Source organism: Coregonus clupeaformis, chromosome 35 (genome assembly GCF_020615455.1).
Source record: "Coregonus clupeaformis isolate EN_2021a chromosome 35, ASM2061545v1, whole genome shotgun sequence".
In the NCBI taxonomy this organism is placed as follows: Eukaryota; Metazoa; Chordata; class Actinopteri; order Salmoniformes; family Salmonidae; genus Coregonus; species Coregonus clupeaformis.
This window is the reverse complement of record NC_059226.1, coordinates 21,930,175-21,958,012: the sequence shown is the minus strand read 5'-3', so window position 1 is coordinate 21,958,012 and position 27,838 is coordinate 21,930,175. Positions and strand designations below refer to the sequence as shown.

Sequence of the window (27,838 nt, the reverse complement as noted above, 5' to 3'; positions counted from 1 at the left end):
CACACATCATTTGGTTTATTTACTGTCACACCATGAGAAAGTTCTCCATCATTCATGTAACATGTTTCACTTTTATATCCTGTTGGTCATTCAGCTAAAAAGCTGGCAAGCTTATCATTTAAAAGGAGAAAGAAAACGTTGAAATACAATATTGAATTCCTATCAGACAATGGAAGATTCATAGCCGGGTTGCCAGACCTGTTTGTACTTTGTCATGTGATATGACAGAAGGGTTGGGCTAAAGCACAAACAGACCAGGCAACTAAGCCGGCAAATGTATACTCAAACAACAACAGCAAAGTAAGCATAGTTAAGAAGTGAATCAGAGAGTACACCCCAAACCCCACCCCTCCCTACCACCAATAGGACGTGAAGGTCATGACCCCTGACCTCTGCATTCAACACAGTGCTCATATCAAAGATGGTGGATAAATGAAGATGTCCCACTCAGGCCATTTACCATTGAAAAAAATTATCACAGTTCCGGTCTGCTTAAGGGGTGGTTCTCCCATAGACACCAATGCAATAGCAGCTGGGTCTGGTCTTCTAGTTCATTGACTGCATATGAACCAGAAAAAATAAGGGAGTAGGATGTCTCGCTTCCTCTTCCATCTCTGCTCATAACACAGGCTGTCAACAACCTGAGAGCGAGAAGAAGCATATAAAACAAAGATGGCCGACAGTGGCCCATCTTACAGCACCATACATAGGGTTTGTTGGTTCTGCACCATAAAGTTTGTCAGTTGTTTAAGGGAACATTATTGAAAGTTCAAAGTGAGAAAGGTAAATACATGCACCTATAATATCATCTGTTAATAAATAAATACCATCTGTCATCTAACATGCAGTGTTTAAAGGTATCTCGACAGTGTTATTACACCTAAAGGCTGAGCTTATAATGCCTTCATAGGAGAGAAAAAACATCAAGCTCTAATGTCTGTGGAAAGGACTGAACCCAGACAGCAGATACCTCAAAAAGAAAGACAAAGAACGTCGCACAGAATTGAGACCTGCTGAAATGCATTTTTCAAATAAGATCTTATAAAACAAATTGGCAACTCCTGTTTCCAATTTCCCATTTTATTCACATACAAGGGAGCTGGTGGTCAACTGTTTCAGTCTCACACTTTTTCATTTTTATACAATGTTATATATTTTTTCAGTTTTGTTTATTTTTCTCCACATGTATCCCCCCCTCCCCCATCACAGACAGTTCATTGCGGTTGTGCAAGGGAGAGAGGAAGGAGATTCATTTTTCTGTAATCTTCTCATCTCTCCAAGCAACTACTATTCTCAGCTGCCAAATCATACACACAAACCAACCCTCCCTCCCTCCCTTCCTCTCCCCAAACCCTCAACACACCACCACCTCTTGTTCTCCTGAGAAACAATCCTCTAAATGAACCCCCTCCCTTCTCCTCTGTCTCCTCAAACAACAACATTACAGGCTTCTGACATGACCGGGGGTCTGACAAATGTCGCCGTTCCCCTTTTTCACCTATCACTCCTTCACACCTCCTCCTTCTCTTCCCTCCCTCTCTCTCTCGTATTCTATCAGTTTTTCCGATAGCGGTTCTTTGGCTTGTCTCCGCATCCAGTGGCCTCGCAGGAGGACAGGCCGGGGGGGGCCTTGCCTGGGTTGATGCTGCTTAGAAGACCGGGCAGCTCGCTGGTGATGGCCTTCTCGATCTTGTCCAGCAGGCAGCCACCTGAGTAGGAGCACTGGGCGGACAGGGACTTGAAACTGTTGATCGGGTTCACACCGAAGAAGTCCTGGTAGGCTTCACGGTTGGGTAGGTCGAACTTGCTCACGTTGGTCTTGGCCAGGATGGACTTGAAGATGAAGAACTTGTCCGGATCGTCCACGATCTCCTTGAACACCAGGTCGGGGTCGCTGAAGTAGCTCATCTTGTCTTTGAAGGTCTGGACGTAGCGGTCCACCAGAAGAGCATGGATGCGTACCCGGATGGCATGCTGGCGGATGAAGGCGATCTTGTTCTCCATGCGGTTCTCGATCACCTGGTTTAGGTCTTCCAATAGGGAGATCTCCTCGCGCTTGAAGAGCTCGCGGCTAGTGTCGGGGGCGTAGTCGTAAGGCCAGAAAGAGCTGACGTAGACCCTTGGGGGCTCTGTGACGTTGATGAGGGGCGCCAGCGACCAGAAGAGGGCGCCATAGACGCGCATCAAGTCCTGGGTGGCCAGGTTGTCGGCCTTGTTGAGGATGATGCGGATCTGGGACTCACGGCCCTTCAGCTGGCGGAAGAGCATCTCCAGCTCCAGGCCCACGTCCAGCTTGGTGGGGTCAAATGTCACGAAGATGAGGTCGGCGCGATCGATGAACCACTGGCACACATCGTTGAAGGGATAGCCTGGAGGGAGGAGGTAGAAAAAGGGTCATTTAACATCAATGTCTTGGACAGTCAGGAGTCATGGTTGAATTCCATTTAACAAAATTGAGGCTAGATTGATTCCTAAATGTACATTTTCCATTTTCCATTTTGGGCATTTATCAGACACTCTTATCCAGTGCGACTTACATCTTAAAATGAATGTAGATTATTATTACATAACACTGATTATTATTTATTGATGTGGATAATTGTATAGGTCTAACTGTGTAACGTAAATCCTACAGGTTTTCAGGGGTCACCACAGTCTTAAAGTTCCTCAGTCTATTTGAGATAAGAGGTGATCATGTTTAATATTTCATGTTCATGTGAATTTGAACTGAAGATATTGTAGCGACGTAACTTAGGATAACAGCCAGGGCAAAGCTGTTGGACTGACAGTCGCAATGACCCGTGTTTGAGCCCCGGTCGTGCTACCGCCTGAATTTGCTACAAGATCTTCAGCGCTCCTGCTCTCCGTGTGCCTTACCTCTCTCCTGCTGCTTGCGGTTCTCAATGATTCCAGGCGTGTCCACGAAGGTGACGCGCTCCAGCAGCTTGTGGGGCATCTCAATGCCAATCAGCTTCTCAAGAAAGCTCTGCCCAAACTTCTCCAGGGGCGAGAAGGAGCGCGAGCTGTCTGCCGCCATGACGATACCCTCTATGGAGCGGGTCTTCTCACCGTGCATGATCACAGTGAACTCAGAGGTAGTGGGCTCAGCACCTGGCGGAGAGAGGGGGATGGAAAGATGTGAGAGAGGGGGATGGAAAGACAGGAGAGGGATGAGACGGGAAGAGAAAGGTGAGAGAGGGGGATAGAAAAGGGGGAACAGGAAAGAGGAGAAGATGCAGAGGGGTTGATGAAGGAGGGAACGGCAGGGGGAACAGAAGAATGAGAGAAGATTATAGAGCAGAAGAAGATGAGTAAGTAGGTAGAGTGAAGAGTTAAGTACATCAGAAACCAGTTGAAAAACCAGGTACATCAGAAACCAGGTGAAAAAACTCAATTACCTCGACTAACCTGTACCCCTGCACATTGACTCGGTACCGGTACCCCCTGTACATAGCCTCGTTATTGATATTTTATTGTGTTACTTTTTTAAAAACTTGTTGGTTAAGGGCTTGTAAGTAAGCATTTCACAGTAAGGTCTACACCTGTTGTATTCGGCGCATGTGACAAATATATTGATTTGATTTCAAAACCAGGTACATCAGAAACCAGGTGAAAAACCAGGTACATCAGAAACCAGGTGAAAAAACCGCTATATCAGAAACCAGGTATGTCAGAAACCAGGTGAGGTTTGAAGGGGCTTACCTGTGTACAGCTGGTAGGGGCTGTCCTTCAGGCCAAGCAGGTAGTTGATCATGGAGGACTTGCCTACACTCCAGGGCCCAAGGAACAGCACCATGGGCTTGGAGGTGATCTCCCCATCTGTCAGGTAGAGAGAGGAGGAGGAGGAGGTGGTGATGCTGGTTAGAGCCATAGAGGTTCACTGCACTCATGATGACATGGAAGGCCAGAGACATAGAACCGCTCAAGTCCGTCTAAAACATAATCCGATAAATCACAAAAGCCTATACACCGGGAGTGTATTCAAAATGAAAGAATTGCTGTTATATTGTTACCTACAATCACACTCAAATAAAGAGAATGAGACACTTCCCTGAAAGTAAATCGATGTTCTTAAGATGGTCAACGAAAACTTGAGTTGTTCTATGCTGGCCAGCTGACAACGTAGAAATTCCAGCATGTATTGCAAAGGTTCCAGACCTTTCTGTGTTTGAGAACATGCTTCTCAACTGTAGGGGTCAGGAACCAGTGCAATGGCCAATGGGATGCAGGCTTGATGCTTCCTCAACCACAGGCTGCATGGTGCACATGCTTGTAGGTGACAGACAATAAAGATATGACAGCAAAGCTGGACCATGTGCAACTATAGAAATTGTAGTTCTTCGCCGGAATTTCTTTCATTAGTTTGATGATGATGCTGTCAAGTAATGATCCTTTGGTGAACAAAAAAACCCCACATGAAACCATGATGAACAGCTTGCTGTTAAAACATTGGTGAATAAATCATTCCATCGGAGCTACTAGAGTATGCAGCTTTTCCTTTTTTTTTTTTCACCAACAATTTCTATACAGTATGTTACACATGTCCTGCATTGTGGCATTCCCATTTCTATGTCTGGCACAGAGCGCAGACATACACTGAGTGTACAAAACATTATGAAAACCTCATCTTTCCATGACATATACTGACCAGGTGAATCCAAATAAGGATTTTTAAGCCTTGAGACACTTCAGACATTGTGTGCCATTCAGAGGGTGAGTGGGCAAGACAAAATATTTAAGTGCCTTTGAACGGGGTATGGTAGTAGGTACCAGACACACCGATTTGAGTGTGTCAAGAACTGCAACTGCTGGGTTTTTCACGCTCAACAGTTTCCCGTGTGTATCAAGAATGGTCCCCCACCCAAAGGACATCCAGCCAACTTCACACAACTGTGGGAAGCATTGGAGTCAACATGGGCCAGCATTGCTGTGGAACACTTTTGACACCTTGTAGAGTCCATGCCCCGACGAATTAAGGCTGTTCTGAGGGCAAAAGGGAGAGGGATGCCCCACAAGCTGCTGGAGCGCGTCACTCAATATTAGGAAGGTGTTCTTAATGTTTTGGACACTCAGTGTATTGTACTTTGTCTACCGTACTGTACTTCTCTAGTCTGCTGAGAGAAGACACCTAGCTGGGCAATCAGCTGGCAATTAGCAACATACAGTGGTTCAGAACATCTGTTCATGGAGTGAGGTGAATGTTTGCATCTGTCTTTCTCTGAAATGGCTCCCTATTGCCTAATAGCGCGTAGAGCTCACATGGCTCTGGTCAAAAGTAATGCACTATATAGGGTGTAGGGCGCCATTTGGGAAGCGTCCCAAGTTATGACAGACAGAACAGGACCTTGGCAGACAGAACAGGGACATGGCAGACAGAACAGGACCATGACAGACAGAACAGGACCATGACAGACAGAACAGGACCATGACAGACAGAACAGGACCATGACAGACAGAACAGGAACATGACAGGCAGAACAGGAATATGACAGACAGAACAGGAACATGACAGACAGAACAGGACCATGACAGACAGAACAGGAACATGACAGACAGAACAGGAACATGACAGACAGAACAGGACCATGACAGACAGAACAGGAACATGACAGACAGAACAGGCATATGACAGAGAATGGGAACATGAAAGCAAAGGCTTTCATAGCAAGCTGAAGGGTGAGTGTGAGTAGACATGGTGTTTGTTGGGCTGGTCAGGGTCACTATGTACTGTCTGTGTAAATATATTTGTAATTCAGTCATAGGCAAAAAGCCTAAAAAAGTAGGGGGGATTAATTTTTTAAAAGTAAACAATAAAAATAAAACAAAAGGTAAAAGGCGAGACGTTAGGGACAAAAAGATGGAGAAAAAAGCCAGACAAAGTTTTGTTGAAAAATGAACCCACTGCCTGTCGAATGTGTTGCGAAACTATCATCTCCCTCACAGTGGATGGAATGGATTTCTCACAAACATGGGAGTGTTCCTGAATCTCCTCTACCTCAGTTTGCTCCTCAATTCATGCACCTTGGTTGGAAAGCGAGGTAGAGGCAGTGATCCCTCCCCAAAACATGGGAAAGAAGTAAAGAAATGGCCAATTTTTATTGAAGGAGAGGTACTATAAGATTATCCAGTGATGAACCAATTATACCAATGACGCCATCCAATTACAGTTTTTCTAAACTTCTTGAAAGCATTTCTTGGAATAATATTGTCCGATTGTCAAAACGGTGAACACAAGATACAGAACTGCATTTTAAATGCATTTTCAAAAATGAGTTTCCTTTACAAAACATGAATTACATTCAGAAAAACTATACGAAACATTCAAAACTGCAAATACATTCATCAAAAAAACATAATGCCTGACAAAAGATGAGCACAACCTTAATATATCTTGCACCATGCTGACAAAACTGAACGTTAGTCTGTCTTCTAAAAGATTCCATAAAATCTACATATTTCTTTGCAGTCACTTTGATAATATTGAGGCCTGATTCATTCATTGACAAGTGTATCATCGCAATCCAATTCCCTGTATTCTACTTGAGGCTGTTCTGCTGCCATAGACTGGAGAAAGTATTTTCATCTCAAAGCAGAAAAACAAGCCCCAATAGTAAAAAGGAAAGGTGAATACAGTGGAGGATATGTGGCCTATGATATGAATAGATAGGCCTTCAACCAAACCAAAGCAAGCTCTGTAATGGAAGGTTGTCGGAGATGGCGACTTGGGAGTGACCCAAAGTGACTTAGAAGCGACCAGACGTTGTTGTCTGCATCTCTGCATGTCAGAATTACAGAGGAAATCGGAAGGATCATCAGATCTTTAGTATAGAACTTTCCCTAGATTGTATATTCCTTACTTAGATGTGTGTGTATGTGGGTATATGTTGTGAAATTGTTAGATATTACTTGTTAACTATTGCTGCACTGTCGGAGCTAGAAGCACAAGCATTTCGCTACACCCAATATAACATCTGCTAAACACGTGTATGTGACCAATAAAATTAGATTAGATTTGATTTGATATGATTTAATACTGATGGAGCTTTTTAGAACTTTGTGCCCTTTGTTCATTGTCAAAAGCAGTGAACACGTTTGATTTTTTTCTCTTCTGATGGAAACAATATTTTCATGTTCTGTGAACAAAACACTTGACGGTGAGTCTTGTATCCACTGATGATATTTGTATTTAAAGTTTATTAAAATAGTGTCTAAGATATGCAATCCACGTACAAAGGCAAGAAAAGTATCTTCTTTTTTTATGTCCCTCTCTCCCACCCTTACCTATGCTTACTTTGCTTAAGCCAGTGCTGCACATGCACCCCCCAGTTGTAACAACTGCAGCCCCACCCTCCCCATACATGTACATACCGGTAGTTTACACTAAAGGCATGTTTGAATGCTGTAGGACTCTGTACATCTTTGATTCCAAAGGGGGTAGTGCCTTTAAGCATCCCAATTCTAATGGAGGACAACTCAGGGAATCCTTTCTCAATAGGAATTCATATGTAACTGCAGATTGATGATCTCCCCTTTTTATTGATTAGTATAGAATGAAGGGACTGAGTTAGAATGATATATTTACTTAGTATCAAGGGGAAATAAATCACTCAATTGTTTTGTGAACGTTTAGTCATATAATCAGATTCATAAAATGACCTCTGAAATGAGTTTAATTTTACATTACAGTCAATCATGTAAATGCAAATAATTTCTGCTCAAATTCACCGCAGTTCAAAGTGATGTGAATGAAAATGACTATGCCACAACTGATGACAATTGTGACATACAGGATAATTTGGGTGCTCCAAACAACCAAACTGGTTGCCAGTGCCATGCTTCAGGCAAAGGTCCCCCTATTATACCAACCTGTGTTCCCATCCCCCAGTGTTCGTCCAGCTGTTAGGTGAAGGGGTGGTGAGGTGGGGATGAGGAAGGGGCAGACAGTAAAAAGGGCAGAGGGAGAGTGAGAGGGAAGGAGAGATGTCGGGGCATAATCACATGTTTAACTGTCAAACATGCAGATCTATGATGGATGAAGTTGAAGGTTACTTGACCACAGTGTAGTCCTGTGCACTACACTCCATACAGTTCAATTCATTATGTGACAGTTAGTCAAATTACAGTAAAGTGGGAGACATAGCAACATCTTAGAGGAATTTCTCAGTCAAGGGAATGAACCATTGCTTCAATGACACCTGACTCACTCTAAACCTTTTTAACACAGCATCTGAATATTCTGGGCCACTCTATGGCTTAGAGCTTCATATAAAACCTTTTATTCTGACTATATAAGGATAAAGTATTTTTGTCATTATTGGGATGAGTGTGTAGGTTAACGGTCATGCCAGGCCACAAGAGGGCGAGCTTTGCTTCAAGATAGGGAAGTGTAGTTGGATCTGCACAGGTTGACCAAGGGGGGAGTGAAAGCCATCCCCCATAACATTAACACCTCCTATGAATACCCTCTTTATAATGCACTATAACACATTTTTAACATTTACGTCATTTAGCAGACGCTCTTATCCAGAGCGACTTACAGTTAGTGAGTGCATACATTATTTTTTATTATTTTTTCATACTGGCCCCCGTGGGAATCGAACCCACAACCCTGGCGTTGCAAACGCCATGCTCTACCAACTGAGCTACATCCCTGCCGGCCATTCCCTCCCCTACCCTGGATGACGCTGGGCCAATTGTGCGCCGCCCCATGGGTCTCCCGGTCGCGGCCGGCTACGACAGAGCCTGGATTCGAACCAGGATCTCTAGTGGCCTTAGACCACTGCGCCACTCGGGAGTATAACACCTTTTCTAACGGCTTATGGGCTATGCACAATGCATTATATTGCACAACATGGGTGATAATAACTGTTTATAAACATCCATAACAATACTGCAGTAAGAGTTCTATTAAAGTACTTAAAACTTAAAAATCTTTAAAAAAAAAAAAAGTTGAACATGGTGATCGTGTACTTGAAGAAGAAAACTTACAAAAAAAGGGGGGGGGAGAGAAATATCTAAATGGTAGCCTGCTGTACCTTTTCTCCAGGATCAAAGAACAGAATGCCATACATGGGTGATACATGGCACGTCTCACAGTGTTGCATTATGGGGGACTTATGAGTAGTTGAATATGTGCAAGTGTGTTTATTTTCATATGGAAGAACCACTTGTTCAGTTTTTTCAAAGGAACAATAAAAAGTATATTAGATTAAGTAATACATAATAATTGATTGTATTTATCTGGTGCTATTCCAGTAATACATAATAATTGATTGTATTTATATGGCGCTATTCCAGTAATACATAATCATTTATTGTATTTATATGGCGTTATTCCAGATGCTCAACATGGGCTTTACATAGCACATTACATACACATTTATATGACTGGATATGTGATACTGATGAGCGCTTGAGACACTCATTGTATTTAAAAAATATATAGCTGTGGGTTCTTTCATATGGATATAAAGCCTATATACAGTATATCTCTTTACCAGAGTAATGCCAGCCTAGGAGACCGATTGCGCAGATGATTCTGTACTCTATCCTATGAGGGAGGAGTGTGTTGTACGAAAACATATCAGTCAGCAGTCAGTCAGGTCCAAATGCTAACTTGATGTCCATGTACGCAACTCAAGTTTCATGCAAATCTCCCATTGACATCAATGCAGGATTTATGCAAAAGTTCAAGTTAGGTGCACAGACCACTAGCTAGGATTCAAACCCTCAGTCACCATGTCAACCCAAACAGGGAACCCAGTCCACACACACACACACAAAACACACACACACACACACACACACACACACACACACACACACACACACACACTTAGCATGATCCCAGATCTGTTTGTGCTATCATGTCAACTAATAAATTACAAGGTGACATGGTAGCACAAACAGATCTGAGATCAGGCCAACACACACTAACAACCTGAAGTGGTAGCAGGGTGCCAAGCAAAGCCCTCACTGTACCTGAGATCTCGTGTGCTCTGAGCTCGTTGTACTTATAGGCCTGTTCCATGGGCTTGATGGCTGAGTGGTAGATCTTACGTAACTTCTGAAGAGCAGCTGTACAGGGAGAGAAAGAGAGAGAATGAGAGGAGGATGGTAAGAACAGGGTTCAAAATACAGCAGGGGATAGGAGAGGCTGGGCATCCCCCATTACAATTAGGGCCACCATATGAATTTAAATATCAATGTAAGCCCCCCCATAATTGTCAAAAATATAAATGTCGGGCACCCCCAAGTGGCTTCGGGCACCCCCAAGAGTCTATATATTTTAAGTGTGGTATTGGGCACCCCCAAGAGTCGAAGAATTTGAACCCTGGTACCCATGGTAAGAAGGAATGTAGATGGAATGAGAGAGAGGGAGGGAGGTAGAGTTGGTTCATGTAAGATGAGAGGTAGAACGGTAAGAGAAGGTAAGACAAGGGTAAGACAAGGAAACATAATAAGATGATAAGGAGTGTAGATGAAAGAAAGAAGAAGAGAGGTAGTACAGGAGTTTCAGTTAAACAGGAGAGGCAGAAAGGTAGGAGGAGGTTAGATTAAATGACAAACAAGTCATTATGGAATGAGAATGTTGGGAGGTTCAGAGAGATAGAGCGAAAGAGAGAGAGAAAGAGAGGGGGGAGAGAGAGAGAGAGAGATGGGGGATAAAAGGAAAACAGATTAAAAACAGAAGATTTGGGACTCGTTAACACTAACGATGTTACCCATTAGCGCTAATGGAGAAGAGGTCCATTAAGGCTCTGGCACCACGTGTTTCTTTCTCTAACTAAAGCTATAGACTGCGTGCCAAAAGGCACCCTATTCGTTATATAGTCCACTACTTTGACCAGAGACCTATGAGCCTGGTGAAAAGTAGTGAACTATATACAGAATAAGGGTGTAATTTGGAACGCAGCCATACACAGGCAAGTACACATAGACCCATAGAGGATCACCCATCATTACTTTCTATGATGTGCTCCATTAACCCATAGATTAGCAAAATGACACATCAGAGCAATACTGGGAATATATTGAGTACATTTCTCCAAACATAAATATGACTTTTTCTATGTAATAACACTACTGGCATTTGACAGATAATTAATAGTCATAACGCAACAAATTCAGAATCAATCCAGCATCCCAAATGGCACCCTATTCCCTATTTAGTGGACTACATTTGACCAGAGCCAAATGGGCCCTGGTCAAAGGAAGTGCACTACACAGGGAATAGGGTGCTATTTGGTACATATCCCATGTCACACCAGGTGCAAACATGTCAAGTGAATATCTGCAAAACGCTCTACTGCATGTCATCTTGTATCTCATAACATCTTTGTGACAATGCTAATGCTCAACAATGAAATTTGATAACGTCAACAATGTCAAAAGTTCTACAGCCTATTAAGATGTGATCACACTTGACCATACTTGTGATCATACTTGACCTGACCAGGAACAACTCTGGGCCTCAGTAATATAATTAACGTATTATTTACCATGATAGTTTTCTGCTGCGTTCTCCTCAGAGGCCAGCCTCAGCGTCTCGTCGATGTGTGATCTGTCTCTCAGGATGTTGCTCAGGACATCCTCCACCTCCTCCTCTGTGGAGAGAAACAACAGATGTCAGTCTCTGCTAGTGAATCTTTGCACATTGGACCGGTTTAACTGGTATAGGGTATATGACCGGTTTAACTGGTATAGGGTATATGACAGTGGAGGCTGGTGGGGGGGAAACGGGAAACGGGTTTGTTTGTGCTAATTTGATCTGCAATCGCAGGCCAAAAGTGCCAGAATTTACTGGTATAACCCCCCTCTAAAATCTATGGCAGCTGCGTCCCAAATGGTCCCGTATTCCCTACATAGTGCACTACTTCCTGAGATTGTAAATCATGTTTTAGTACAAAACTTGTGTGTGTGTGACTGTTTATTGTCTATTTCACTTGCTTTGGCAATGTAAACATATGTTTCCCATGCCAATAAAGCCCTTTCAATTTAATTGACAGAGAGAGAGGTGCTGACTGTTGCGTGTCGTAAATGTTCCATTAGAGGCTTTACAGTGGCCAATTACCACCATGCTACATCAAGGGTCACATCAATCAGTAAAACTGCTGTTTCAACCTCTCTCTCTATTGCTGGGGTCTACAGGGATGGGTGTCAATATATAAATAAAATGACTAATGTATTCTAAAGCATAAGAAAATGACTAAAGCATAAGAAACAACAACTATGAAATGAACAACTATCAGTGGCACCATCCAGTATCTGAATAACAAAGCCAGGGGTGAGTATAAGTGATATGTTCTGTTGTATTAACTGAGGAAAACAACCCTTTGTGATATCAATTGTACTGCAAGCGCCTTTCCTCAAACTCAGCCACAGGTTGGGTAGCTACCATACAAGTTCTCTCACAGAAGCTGCAGGGAGGATATTCATGGAGATTCCTGTCTATCTGTCTCCCAGTCCCAGAGACATACTGTAAATGGAGAGAGGAGGGGATGTTGAATGAGAGACATTTATATCCAGCTACATGGCTGTGGGATGAACAATTCCTCCAGGGAGGTACATTTAGCAGTGTCCCCATTCATTAGCATTCTAGCATTCTATGTGTGTGTGTATGTCTCTGGGCCTGGGAGATAGATAGACAGGAACATCTATGAATATCCTGCCTTCAGCTTCTGTGAGAGCTTCTCTGTGTGTGTGTGTGCGCGTGTGCGTGCGCGTGTGTCTATGCATGTGTGTGTGTCATCTCCTAATTTGAATGCATTTACATTTGACATTTTAGTCATTTAGCAGACGCTCTTATCCAGAGCGACTTACAGTTAGTGAGTGCATACATTTTCATAACAAACTGGGATAGGAGTGTGCTCTTTCTCTCTCAAGCATGCAGGCACGCACACACACACACACAAACACATGCACACTCTCTCTCTCTCTCTCTCTCTCTCTCTCTCTCTCTCTCTCTCTCTCTCTCTCTCTCTCTCTCTCTCTCTCTCCCACTCCCACTCCCACTCCCACTCCCACTCCCACTCCCACTCCCTAACAACCCCATTGTCATAACGAGGGGAGAATACGTAAGACTTTCTCTACCATTTACATTTACATTTACGTCATTTAGCAGACGCTCTTATCCAGAGCAACTTACAAATTGGTGCATTCACCTTATAGCCAGTGGGATAACCACTTTACAATATGTTTTTTTTTCTTTCTTTTTTCTTTGGGGTGGGGTAAGGGGGGGTAGAAGGATTACTTTATCCTATCCCAGGTATTCCTTAAAGAGGTGGGGTTTCAAGTGTCTCCGGAAGGTGGTGAATGACTCCGCTGTCCTGGCGTCGTGAGGGAGATTTTTCCACCATTGGGGTGCCAGAGCAGCGAACAGTTTTGACTGGGCTGAGCGGGAACTGTGCTTCCGCAGAGGTAGGGGGGCCAGCAGGCCAGAGGTGGATGAACGCAATGCCCTCGTTTGGGTGTAGGGACTGATCAGAGCCTGAAGGTACGGAGGTGCCGTTCCCCTCACAGCTCTGTAGGCAAGCACCATGGTCTTGTAGCAGATGCGAGCTTCAACTGGAAGCCAGTGGAGTGTGTGGAGGAGCGGGGTGACGTGAGAGAACTTGGGAAGGTTGAACACCAGACGGGCCATGGCATTCTGGATGAGTTGTAGGGGTTTAATGGCACAGGCAGGGAGCCCAGCCAACAGCGAGTTGCAGTAATCCAGACGGGAGATGACAAGTACCCTTCGGCTTCACCTCCTCTACTCACTGTCTAAATTTAAACCTCTGTTGTAGACTTATCAGCCTGTTAGGACTGTCCTTGTGTGCCCACTACCCAGGAAAAGGTATCATTTTATGGCCCCTGACTGTACCATACAGAGGCCACTAGGGGCCCACAACCAGATCAGGTTACACAGCAGCACTACAGCCATAGAAATAGAACTACCAGAACAGGTATTCCCATTCAAGTCAATATTCTTTGATGGGTGGACCAGCGGCCATATTGACTGTACCCACAGGAGTAATACCATGTCAGCCATATTGAGTGTACCCATTCTGAGGTGGTCTGAGGGGCTTTGACTGTTCTAGTAATTCTAGTTCTATGACTACAGCTACAGAGCAGAGCTATATTTAGCGGCAGCTGGGATATCACCCTGATTCATACTGCTACACCCAGGGCGTCGTGGAACTCGGGTGCTGCCTCCGTGTCGGTCCTGTCACGGGAGATCGGTATGTGACTCTTAGTCGAGGTACTTCCACTTATAAAGTCAATCACAAGTTTCAGAAGTCGGAAGACACCCAGGTGATAGATGGTCATGCTGGAGTACTTATACACACATCTAGGTGGCATAGTCGAGTACCTATCCTCCCTTGGCTGCTTGACACATAGGCCTCCAGTAAAACGGTGGATATAATTGTTATGTTCTGAATTGCTCAGAGTGTCTAAGACAAAGTGTAAAGCTAATTTATACTGCAAACTACACCCTAAACTATATGGATAGAACAAACTACACCCTAAACTACAGTGGGCTCCAAAATTACTGGCACCTCTGACTGGCAATGCACAAACAATACTTTAAAAAATATAAACAAAATAATCATTTATTTATTTTTATTTTTTTATTTTTTTATTTCACCTTTATTTAACCAGGTAAGCCAGTTGAGAACATAGATCAATCATAGAGATAAACACAAAATACCAACATGTGAGAAATACTGTACTATATTAATGTTCCAATGGAACCCACCAAAATCATTTATTGATTTAATTAAAAATCAATGTCCTCCAAATCAAGATTTCACAATTAATGGCACCCTTAAAGATTATTGTAAATAACATTTACCAAAATTAAACCAGGAATTAAATTCCACTTATTTAAGTTGATCTATGTCTTAAGGAACTATATTGAGCCATTACATCACTTCCTGTTTCACTAGGGCATAAAGATGAGGTAACACGCATGCAATATCCCTTTGTCATCCAACACCATGAAGAAAACAAAAGAACTGGCAGTTCAAAAGAGACAGATGGTTGTAGACCTTCAGAAATCTGGCAATGGCTACAAGAAGATCCACAAACTATTGAATATACCACTGAGCACTGTCAGGGCAATTATTTTTAAAAACAGTTGAAAACCTCACGGGTAGAGGACGCAAATGCATTTTGCCCCCCAGGATAAGGAGGAGGATGGTGAGAGAAGCAACAAAATCCCCAAGAATCACTGTGAAAGAATTGCAGGCCTTGGTGGCGTCTTGGGGTCACCAGGTCTCAAAAAGCACCATCAGACGCCACCTCCACAACCACAGGCTCTTTGGAAGGGTTGCCAGAAGAAAGCTCTTTCTGACCCCAAGACACAGACGCAAGCGATTGGAGTTTGCCAAACGTCATTTAAATTATGACTGGAAGAAGGTGCTCTGGTCAGATGAGACCAAAATTGAACGTTGGTCAGATACAGCATCGGCATGTTTGCCGTCGAAACAGAGATGCATACAAGGAGAGGCACCTCATACCCACGGTGGAATATGGTGGTGGGTCAGTGATGTTTTGGGGCTGTTTTAATTCCAGAGGTCCAGGGGCACTGGTTAAGATTGATGGCATAATGAATTCCACCAAGTATCAGGCAATTTTGGCTGACAAACTGGTTGCCTCTGCCAGAAGGCTGGGACTTGGCCGTAGGTGGACTTTCCAACAAGACAATGACCCAAAACATACCTCAAGATCCACACAGAAATGGTTCTGTGACAACAAAATCAATGTTCTGCCATGGCCATCTCAGTCGCCGGACCTCAATCCAATCGAAAATCTGTGGGCTGAGTTGAAGAGGGCAGTTGATAAGCGCAAACCCAAGAATGTGAAGGATCGTGAAAGGATCTGCATAGAGGAATGGTCCAAAATCCCTCCAAATGTGTTCCTTAACCTTGTCAAACATTACAGGAAAAGGCTCCATGCTGTTATCCTTGCCATAGGTGGTTGCACTAAGTACTAAATGAGGAGTGCCAATAATGATGAAACCTTGATTTTGGTGACATTTATTTTGTATTAAATAATTGTATGATTTTGGTTGGTTCCATTGAAACATTAATAAAGTACAGTATTTCTCACATGTTGGTATTTTGAGTTTATCTCTATAATTATATTGTTAATATTTTTTAAAGTATTGTTTGTGCATTGCCAGTTAGGGGTGCCAGTAATTTTGGAGCCCACTGTATATGGATAGAACAAACTACACCCTAAACTATATGGATAGAACAATGGATGCAAATTCTCTACTGCATTGTTTCTCCTTCACAACTGAACAAATTGACAAACCACTTACCTAGACAGTCAACAGAGAATATATGTGTTATTGAATCATACATTATTGTATTTATAACTGAATCATCTAAATGACATCCTCTCAGCAAATTCTGCTCATTTTCACCCATCAATCTGTCATGTTTACCAAAACTGTACCTTCTAAATATGTTCTCTGAATGAACGTGAGAAAGCCAGACATCGAGATCCCTTCCCTTCAAACATGATCAGACCTCATGTATTCCTCTGTACTTCCCCCTCAGTCCAGTCCAGACACCACCAAATGTTCGCCCACAAACGTAGAGAAGAAAATGTTCCAAAGCTCTGGCCCTGGGAGGTATAATGCTGGAGATGTCTGTCCAGATCAAGCTATGCTGAACAAAGGATAAAAAGGAATAAAATGCAAAAAAAACACTACTAAGGACACCAATAAGAAGAAGAGACCTGCTTGGGCCAAGAAACACGAGCAATGGACATTAGACCGGCGGAAATTTGTCCTTTGGTCTGGAGTCCAAATTAGAGATTTTTGGTTCAAACCGCCATGTCTTTGTGAGACGCGTGTGGGTGAACGGATGATCTCCGCATGTGTAGTTCCCACCGTAAAGCATGGAGAAGGAGGTGTTATGGTGTGGGGGTGCTTTGCTGGTGACGCTGTCTGTGATTTATTTAGAATTCAAGGCACACTTATCCAGCATGGCTACCACAGCATTCTGCAGCGATACGCCATCCCATCTGGTTTGGGCTTAGTGGGACTATCATTTGTTTTTCAACAGGACAATGACCCAACACACCTCCAGGCTGTGTAAGGGCTATTCTACCAAGAAGGAGAGTGATGGAGTGCTGCATCAGATGACCTGGCCTCCACAAACCCCCGACCTCAACCCAATTGAGATGGTTTGGGATGAGTCGGACCGCAAAGTGAAGGAAAAGCAGCCAACAAGTGCTCAGCATATGTGGGAAGTCTTGAAGGAGTTCCCACATATACTGAGCACTTGTTGGCTGCTTTTCCTTCACTCTGCGGTCCGACTCATCCCAAACCATGTCAATGGAAAAGCATTCCAGGTGAAGCTGGTTGAAAGAATGCCAAGAGGGTGCAAAGCTGTCATCAAGGCAAAGGATGCCTATTTGAAGAATCTGAAATATAAAATATATCTTGATTTGTTTTGGTTACTACATGATTCCATATGTGTTATTTCATAGTTTTGATGTCTTCACTTTTATTCTACAATGTAAAAAATAGTAAAAATAAAGAAAAACCCGTGAATGAGTAGGTGTGTCCAAACTTCTGACTGGTACTGTATGTTCACCAATCCACCAGAATAATGGATCATATGGACATCATCTAATACCAGAAAACATACTATCACATTCGTGTCTTCATGTCTATGATTGAAACCATTCAATCACAAATTAGTATTTCTAACATCTAACATTTTTCTAACCCATATCACAACTCTTGAATGACAACAGATTTAAGCTATCAAGTGACTTCCACAGTCCAGTGATCTTTAACACAGAAATACTTGGAGTGAAAGTAGAACATCTAAGCCATGTACGATCCCCAGTGTCAGTCGGCCAGCTGGATCTCAGGTTTAAAGTTCTAGAAGGAACCAGCGCGGATGAGGATACGTGACCTCCTAACCTCCCCTCTCCACTTAGCTGGGGAAAATCCATCTCACCCCTATCATTCAACACTGCCCCAGGTGCTAAAGAGATCCTCTGGCTAACTGGACTATTCCTTGGCTACACCAGGGTCATGTGGCCCCATGTAGCTCAGTTAGTAGAGCATGGCGCTTGCAATGCCAGGGTTGTGGGTTCGTTTCCCACGGGGGGCCAGTATGAAAAAATTTATGCACTCACGCTCTGGATAAGAGCGTCTGCTAAATGACTAAAATGTAAATGTAATGTTCATTAGGGCATGCAGCGTTATACGCTCCAAAACGTTCTGCAACACAAAACGAAAATGAGCATTTCTTATTGCACAAGGAAGTCAATTTTCTGTCCACTTTCTTCTGTTTGGTGCCTAATGAACACATCCCCGAGTCATGACACCAACCACGGGAGGACTTAGCCTTGCCAGTGGGCCGTGATGTTGAGACCAAAGGCCTGGACCTCTGACTTTAGCTGCAAGGCTTGGACTCAATCCACAAGCTACTGCTTACTTTGTCACTTCCTTGGCCTCATTTGCATTGGCCAAGTCTCAAAAGAATGCTGCATCAAATGACCCAGAAAAATTACGTAGTGGCCACTGACCACCAGACTTATTTGTTTACTAGCTTCTGCAGTTAGCATATTTTATTGACATGAACTGTTGATGATTTTCATTTTTAAATAAAAATTAACACACTCAACAGCATCAGCTCTGATTTGGAGTCTTAGAGTACATCTGCTGTTAGACGATATGGATATGCAACTTTGTTTACACTGAGCAGACATTAAAAACCTTTTAGTGCAGTGGGCTAAATCAGGGTCACACAGAGTGTTTCTTGGCAGTCTTAAACAAATCTACTTTGAAACAAAAGTTTACACATCACACGCATGGTTATGGGCTTTAAAAAAATAAGACACCTGTACCATGTTAGATATAGAGTTGGAATGCATTCCATTTTGAGCTTGCATCCCAATATTACACTTTATATACATCACAGAAGACTGAAATATAACAAAACCGTTTGACATAGAAACACTGGATTTTCTAAGTATATATAAAAAAATACAATTGATTAATTATGAAATGATGAGGCCACTAGGTCATTTCACTTCAGGAAAGAGCTACTACCACATTATACCACATAAAACCAGAGGAACAGGACCATACGTCCCATGTTAAACATACAAACACACTCATCCTATAGACACAGGCCTTCTGCTGGTTTCACTCTGCCTGCTTACATTATTCACCAATGTTAACTGATGGATGGTAAAGACATACACTGTAGCATTGTGTCAACGCTAACCAAGGGAAGTGATTACGGGGGGCCTTGAAACTGTCTTGAGCCAGAGTAAGAAGGGAGAGAATAGTGATCATTACAACACACCAGAGCAAATAATTAACATGAGCATATTGTACTGCTCAGGCTTCAAATGAATGCTAGACAGATGCTCCTTTCAGCGCCAGGAGGCTGCGGGCGGCAGCGGCATGATAGCGATGACATACGCTGCCTGGTTAAGGCATACTTGTGCACTGCCGATGATAGTGGAGTCAACCTGCTAAAAATAAAGACTGCGCAATGTTGCTCTCAGCACGGCCCAAGAACAACCAACAACCAAAGGTTAGCAGGGTGGATAAAAGGCCAGATAGGACAAGATATTGCCTTTCAACAGCTTCAACAACAACAGTGTATTGTATAAGCATGTGATAAAGATCAACTTTGATAGCTTGATACCTGATACCTTCTGGAACCTGAATGAGGCAAGCAAAGGGTGTGCAATGTCTTAACTAAAGTACTGTGGTCTGTTAAAGTGATCTGGTACAGTGGTCTGTTAAAGTGGTCTGGTACAGAGGCCAGTTAAAGTGGTCTGGTACAGAGGCCTGTTAAAGTGGTCTGGTACAGAGGCCTGTTAAAGTGGTCTGGTACAGTGGCCTGTTAAAGTGGTCTGGTACAGAGGTCTGTTAAAGTGGTCTGGTACAGAGGCCAGTTAGAGTGAATTAAGATCAGTGAGGCCCGGGGATGTCTGTGAGTCTCCAGACCAGCTAACACTCTAGGTCTTAAAATAGAGTGGAGAATTCTCTGCCCCCCTCCTCCTTCTATCCCCTGACCCATTGTAGGGCTATTTCTGGCCACAGGGGGTACCAGCTCCAAACGCTATAGCACCTGTTGCTACCCCCCAGCAACCAGCCATGTCCTGCACAAGCCTCTGTGTGCAGCCATGCTCCCCTGACCCCTGGATGTGTCGATGTCAGCTACATGTCAGCCATTTTTGCTTTAAGCCCAGGAATTGACCACAGAAACTCTACATCAAATAAATGTTCTTCTTCTGTTTTTCCTTCTCTTCTTGGAACATGAGTCAGGCCTAACTTGATACTTTTACAGTCTATAATGATCATCCACAGAATGACTTGTCTCTTATCACATGTTATCGATGACACTAGATCAGTGTCGCATGGGTTGGACAGTCATGTGGTAAGTGTGGATCAGAGTACTCCATCCATGGAGACTAATAGTGTGGTTAATAATCAGGTGGATCTCTTGGTGATGAGACACCATTGTAGATAATGATGCTGCTCCTCTCTGATGGAAATCCCCTGGCCCGGTGTAAAGGTCGCCTGAAACTCCCCGTGGCCCAGGGTAAATCCACAGGGTTCAGAGGACGCTAAAGACCTAGCGGGCTAATCCTGTTAACGCTAATTTAATTTACCTCCACTCCCTGGTGGTGCAGCAAGCACAGCAGAACTTCATCTGGAGGTTTTACACTGATATTAGATGTGTATGAGAGCACACACACACACACACTTGCGCACACACACACACCTGCTCACATGGACAAGACACAGCAATCGAAGCAGGACATTTATGTGCGACCTTTACACACCTGAGAGTACTAGAGAATACACTGTAATGTATTGCATACTGTTGTTACACTATACAAATGTACTGTAATGTATTGCATACTGTTCTTACACTATACAAATATACTGTAATGTATGTTGCATACACTATTCAAATGACTGCCAGTGCTTTGAAGGCTAGATTCTCTTTATTCTCCGTTATCTGACTCCCAGTGACCCCTGGACCAACTAAGTTTATGAACTTCATGAACCTCCTCTACAGTACTTGTTAATGAATAAACTAGTTAGTCCTGATATGGCCCCCATAATAATGGAGCATGCAGCCATACCAGGGCATAATAAGACTAAGAACAGGTAAGTTCACAGTATTGATTGACAGAGAAATAATCTTCCACCAGTATTAGGATGATTGTAACATTTCCTTCCGTTGGGGTGCATCAGTGAGATAATGAACTGCTATAGTTGAGGCGTGACACAGAACTTCCCCCAGCCCTGGCCGCTAAAGCCTGGAGAACATCAGGGCATGTCTCACCCGTCCCCAAAAGCCCAGAGCCTACGAGCCTATACCATCATCGGCAGCTCTACCCGCAGCATTCTGACTGGATGTGCTGCCTGTTGCCGGTCAGAATGTTTCTCCAAACTGAACTACGGTTGCCTGGCAACAGGCTCAACTCGGATAGACACATGGTCCGGGTGATCATATCAGAAGGTTTGCCTGGCGCCTTCGGGGGTTAATTTAGAGAGTGCAGGAGGTTCGGGGGCTGATGCAAACTACAGTATTGACATCAGACAAGATGTCCTCTCTCTCTGATCTATATTATCCAGCTCTATGCTGGATGTAGGCTAGAGGGTGTGGATGATTAGAAAGGGAGGTGTTAAGCTCTATATTCTGGGTAGGCTAGAGAGTCCGATCTATTTTCTACAGCTCTATATTATGCTGGGCTATACACTAAGTGTACAAAACATTAGGAACACCTGCTCTTTCCATGACATAGACCAGGGGTGTCGAACCCTGTTCCTGGAGAGCTACCTTCCTGTATGTTTTCGCTCCAACTCCAGTTGTAAGTAATCTGGTTCATTTTATCAACCAGCTAATTCTTAGAATCAGGTGTGCTAGATTAGGGTTGGAGTGAAAACCTACAGGATGGTAGCTCTCCAGGAACAGGGTTGGAGAGCCCACAGACATACACTGACCAGGTGAATCCAGGTGAAAGGTATGATCCCTCATTGAGGTCACATGTTAAATCCACGTCAATCAAATCAAATAATTGTTTTTATTGTCACATGCTTCGTAAACAACAGGTGTAGACTAACAGTGAAACGCTTACAATCAGTATAGATGAAGGGAGGAGACAGGTTAAAGAAGGATTTTTAAGTGTTGAGACAATTGAGACATGGATTGTGTATATGTGCCATTCAGAGGGTGAATATGCAAGATAAAAGATTTAAGTGCCTTTTACAGGAGGTTGGTGGCACCTTAATTGGGGAGGACAGACTCGTGGTAATGGCTGGAGTGGAATAGGTGGAATGGTATCAAATACATCAAACACATGGTTTCCACTCATTGTTATGAGCTGTCCTCCCCTCAGCAGCCTCCACTGGTGCCTTTGAACAGGGTATGGTAGTAGGTGCCAGGCGCACCGGTTTGAGTGTGTCAAGAACTCCAACGCTGCTGGGTTTTTCACACTTAACAGTTTCCTGTGTGTATCAAGAATAATCCACCAGCCAAAGGACATCCAGCCAACTTGACACAACTGTGGGAAGCATTGCAGTTAACATGGGCCAGCATCCCTGTGGAATACTTTCTACACCTTGTAGAGACAATGCCCGGATGAAATTAGGCTATTCTGAGGGCAAAAGGGGGTGCAACTCAATATTAGGAAGGTGTTCCTAATGTTTCTTACACTCAGTGTATGTAGGCTTGAGGGTGAGGATCTATGTTCTACAGCTCTATTTTATGCTGGGCTATATGTAGGCTAGAGGGTGAGGATCTATTTTCTACAGCTCTATATTATAATAGGCTATATGTAGGCTAGAGGGTGAGGACGAGTAGGGAGGTGTTAACAAGTCTGAAGCAGCTTCTCAAGAGGCCGCTGACAAACCACATGACACTCAATGATGCATCCAAATAAGGAAGGGAAAGGGGATACCTAGTCAGCTGCACAACTGAAAGCATTAGGGATTCAACATTTAGGAGTTCTTGTCAAATAGAAAGGTGAGAATTAGCCCTGCTCTTTACTTTGCATTTCTATGAGCAACATTCTGAACATGGAGCGTAACCCCCTTCTAATTGTTGCAACAGAATGTAATGGTCCTTGGGGATTGTTGGTTGTAATGGTGATTTGGTGGCTGTAAAGAAGAAGACAAGTCCCATATCCTATCAGTAGCTGTAAGTGTGGTAGCCAAGCAACAAGCCAGTATCAGGTATAATTGCTCTGTTGTGAATAACCTACTCCGGTAGTTTTCACTGTGTTAGGCACATTTAAACTCCAATACACTGGGCACACAAGCTCTATCCATATGTACAAACCCATACATAGACTCCAGACTAAAGGACAAACCAATTGTCAGCTTGTGTCCAAAATGGAGACAGAGTTCATGCCATTTTACAGTTAAAGAACTTTCAAAGGACTACTGGACCGCGGCTGTTTTTAGGGTTAAATCTTAGAGGGATTTTGTGGCTTAAAGGCTCGCTGGCCAATGTCACAGGCCACAGCGTAAGCACTCTTGGTGACGTGGTTCAGGAGGCTGGCACGGGAAGGAGGGCGAGGGCCGTGAGGATCAGTCTGAGGACACAGTGGAGTGGCACGGGATCGAGGGGAAGGAGGGCGAGGACCATGAGGATCAGTCTGAGGACACAGTGGAGTGGCACGGGAAGGAGGGCGAGGATCATGAGGATCAGTCTGAGGACACAGTGGAGTGGCACGGGATGGAGGGGAAGGAGGGCGAGGACCATGAGGATCAGCCTGAGGACACAGGGAAGTGGCACGGGAAGGAGGGCGAGGACCATGAGGATCAGTCTGAGGACACAGTGGAGTGGCACGGGATGGAGGGGAAGGAGGGCGAGGTCCATGAGGATCAGTCTGAGGACACTGGGAAGTGGCACGGGATGGGAGGGAAGGGGGGCGAGGAGAGGGTTGCAAGGGCGCTTTACGCTGGGGTGTTGATCTGACACTACTCTCCCGGCACTCCTGTCACTGATCCACAGAGACTCACCAAGTGACCGACCTTGAGGGAACTGAGGGGCTTGTCCTAGAGGGGGAGCAGGGGGTTGGGTGTCCCCACTGCCAGCACTGTAGGGATGCCCCAGGCCCCCAGGCATACTGCTTGCCATCAATGGGGGACACAGAGGGAAAGAGAGTGCCTGTGTCACCCCATATCTCCTCACACTTCAGGTTGGGCTAAAGGCATTCTGTTTAGTGTTACTTCTCTGATTAGTATTATGGCTTCTAGTGTAAACACGCAGGAACACAGGACAAAACAGCAATCAAATGTTAACACTTATTTCCCACTGACTTCATTGCGTAAATCATCCAAAATCAGGATTCTGCTTTTAGTAAGAGAAGAGAAAATGCTCCAGTTAGCACAACAGGGAGACAAGACTAACCCTGGTCTGAATGAGCAGTCCACTGTCTGAGCACCACTCCTGGTTAAACAGGTGGCCTGTAGAAATAGCCATTAACAGTCAGGATAACAAGTATCCTGTCATTTATAACCATTGCAGTAATATAATTTGATGATGACATACAATAGCCTAACTGAACATGACAGTGCTTAATTTCCATCTGGATGCTCCAATCTCTTAACCAGTGTATCACTCCAACACTTCGGCTACTTCGTTGCCAATACTGTTCCCATGGGCTTTGAAGGACCTCATGCTTACAAAGAAAACAAAATTTTCTGGCAACAATTGTGTCAAATATGGACAACATCCCCACATTTCAGTTTTACAGTGTAATCTAGGCGATGCTAAAATAAGCCTAAAGTAGGCTAATGCTAACCTGGTTAGCCCAGAGGAACTTCCTGGCAGTCCTTCTCCACTCATATGAACAAGCCATCCACAGGAACAACATCATCACCCTACAGTAGCGCTCCATGGAATCAGTGTTACACACTAACAAAGTTAGCTATAGGACAGGCTCATTGTAATGGCTGGAATGGAATAAATGGAACGGTATCAAACACAAACATTCCCATTCCAGCCATTACAATGAGCCCCTCCTCCTATAGCTCCTCCCACCAGCCTACTCTGATAGCATTAGCCACCTGGCTTTGCTATTCAATGCTACATAGCTAGCCACCCATGCTGCTGGACCAGGCTAGGCCCAAGCTAAGATAGCAGGGGTTGTGACTAGAGGGAGTACAGCTACGACCGGAAATAACTTTTCGTAGCAGATTAGGAGAGCATTTTAACTAACCCTAACCCTTTTCCTAACCTTAACCTAAGTCTCCTAACCTGCTGCGTAAATTCTCCTAACCTACTCCGGTAGTTTTCACTGTGTTAGGCACATTTAAACTCCAATACACTGGGCACACAAGCTCTATCCATATGTACAAACCCATACATAGACTCCAGACTAAAGGACAAACCAATTGTCAGCGTGTGTCCAAAATGGAGACAGAGTTCATGCCATTTTACAGTTAAAGAACTTTCAAAGGACTACTGGACCGCGGCTGTTTTTAGGGTTAAATCTTAGAGGGATTTTGTGGCTTAAAGGCTCGCTGGCCAATGTCACAGGCCACAGCGTAAGCACTCTTGGTGACGTGGTTCAGGAGGCTGGCACGGGAAGGAGGGCGAGGGCCGTGAGGATCAGTCTGAGGACACAGTGGAGTGGCACGGGATCGAGGGAAAGGAGGGCGAGGACCATGAGGATCAGTCTGAGGACACAGTGGAGTGGCACGGGATGGAGGGGAAGGAGGGCGAGGTCCATGAGGAGAGGGTTAACCTGTTAGGAAAAGGTTACTTCCGGCTGTAGCTTTAGTCCCTCTAGTCAGAACCGCTAGCAGGGCCTGTGTGCTCCCGCTCTGGCTTCCTCCGGCCCCGCCTGACTCAATAATGCATGTCCCTATAAGGCCAGCTGCTGGGAATAAATTGTGATTGTGACAGTGCAGGGTGACAGCAGCTGTGGAGGCAATGTGGCTAAAGGGTAGTGCTGGGTCTGGGGAGGGGTGGAAGGAGGGTTGGCGGGGGGGGAGGGGAAGAGGGATCTATAGTGGACGGTGTCCGGTTACGGGACGCCTGCCTTTCAATCCTAGACACCTGACAGTAGGCTGGGACTGGGATAGGAAGGCCTGTTGCCCTGGGACTGAGCGGAGCCCAAGGACGGACAAGGGTAACAGGAAGAAACTGTTTTACTTTAGAGAGATCCCTCCGCCGCATTTCTGGAGAGAGGGTGATCTTGATGTAATCAAGGAGTAATCTGGGCATTTTATTTCAACACTTGTGTCATGGGCACCTATCCTACACAATCAAAGGCAGATAAAGCTATGGACAATTCATGTAATCGCTTGAAAATAAAAGTATGTAATATATATGTAATATATATGAATGAATCCAGTAAAATGTCAAGCTAATCAGTCAATAGATACAAGTATCAAAAATGTCCCTATGACATCTATGTCAGCAAGGACAGAGAGAGAGGGAGGGAGAGAAAATCAAAGAAAGGGAAAGAAAAAGGGGGAGAGAGAGAAACTGAAGAAAGGGAAATTGAAAGACAGAGAGAGAGAGAGAGAGAGAGAGAGAGGGAGAGGAATCAAAGAAAGCGAGACAGAGACAGAGGAGAGAGAGTGATACACTGAGGGTATGCAGGCTCTTCTCTCTAGTACAATCTGAGATGTTCCATCAGCTGGCGGTGACACACCGTCACCACGCCAAAAGTTTCTGGTGTATAAAAGTCACACCCACTGTGTGTGTGTGTCTAATAAACATCTCGATGAGACTTAATAAAGGAATATATGCACACACATTAAAAATAACGAGAGACTGCAAAATGTGCCAAGTTTGCACCATTTTTAAAAGGACGGAGGCCTTAAAATATTCTGTCCTGATTGAACCCAGCGTTCTACCACATTTCATTTTAAACCCTTCGATTTTGAATAGCGCTGCAGGATAGCAGAGAGAGAGGGACACGGGTGTCTATGCTCATGCCTGTGTCCGGGTGGCCACCACTGTTTGAAGGACCCCTGCAAGTCCTGGCTTAAAACTACAACACTTAAAAACGACAAAAACTCCATATCTACAGTCCCTTCTATGTCCCTATAAACCCACACAACTGACTGACAGAAGAATCCATCTGCATAGTTGCTAAAAGCCCAAAGAGTAAGACAGTTTAGTCCACTGAAAACAATGGCTGGACGTATCAGTGTAGAGATCTCAGACTTTTCCAGTCTGAATGAAAAATACAGTTTGTTGGATAAGTAAAATCGATCCAGTATATTTGTCTGTCTACAAGCCACCAAATTGACTGGACAATGAAAGCATGCTAAGACATCCAACCAACCCAACCATGCCACGTCTCATACATTTGATACATGAGCTGTACCCCAGGACATGTACAGTTCAGTACTGTAGTCTTCCAACGACCAATAGCACTAACAAGCCTATAAACACACATCCATACAAAAATCTATGTATATCGACATCCACATAAACATATAAAATGGTAGATAAAGTGTGAGGCCCCTTACCTGCTGAGGCCAGGACCAGCAGGCTGATAAAGCAGCAGATTGACACTATACCCTTCATGATGGCTGCCAGGAGAACACTGAGAGCCTCATTGACTATATATACCAAGGCAGGAAAGTCAAAGGGTATGAGATAGAAAAGGGGGTGGGTCAGAGAGAGAGAGGGCCGTTTGGTGGAGGTTATGTGGGTGTGTGTGTGTGTGTGTGTGTGTGTGTGTGTGTGTGTGTGTGTGTGTGTGTGTGTGTGTGTGGCAGGCATCACAGGCGTCAGAGATGACACACAGGGCCTTGCGCGTAGCGGCAGCTGACTGTCTCTCTTTTAGATAGACAGGCAGTTTGGGCACTGACGTCAACACA

The 27,838-nt window shown here is 44.2% G+C and overlaps 1 protein-coding gene across 2 annotated transcripts; it reads right to left on the bottom strand.

Annotated features, from left to right (window-relative positions):
- Nucleotides 1-27,592, bottom strand: LOC121551257 (sarcalumenin). Of its 2 annotated transcripts, XM_041863827.2 has the most exons (7): nt 27,485-27,592; nt 11,502-11,606; nt 9,982-10,077; nt 7,867-7,896; nt 3,703-3,819; nt 2,878-3,111; nt 1-2,369 (listed from the first exon to the last, which is right to left on the bottom strand). In XM_041863827.2, exons 1-7 carry the CDS (start codon nt 27,540-27,542, stop codon nt 1,555-1,557), a joined length of 1,455 nt encoding a protein of 484 aa, XP_041719761.2. In that variant the 5' UTR covers nt 27,543-27,592; the 3' UTR covers nt 1-1,554. The 2 variants fall into 2 exon arrangements, with proteins under 2 accessions (XP_041719761.2, XP_045066860.1); XM_045210925.1 differs by lacking the exon at nt 7,867-7,896.
- Between the last annotated feature and the right edge of the window lie 246 nt (nt 27,593-27,838).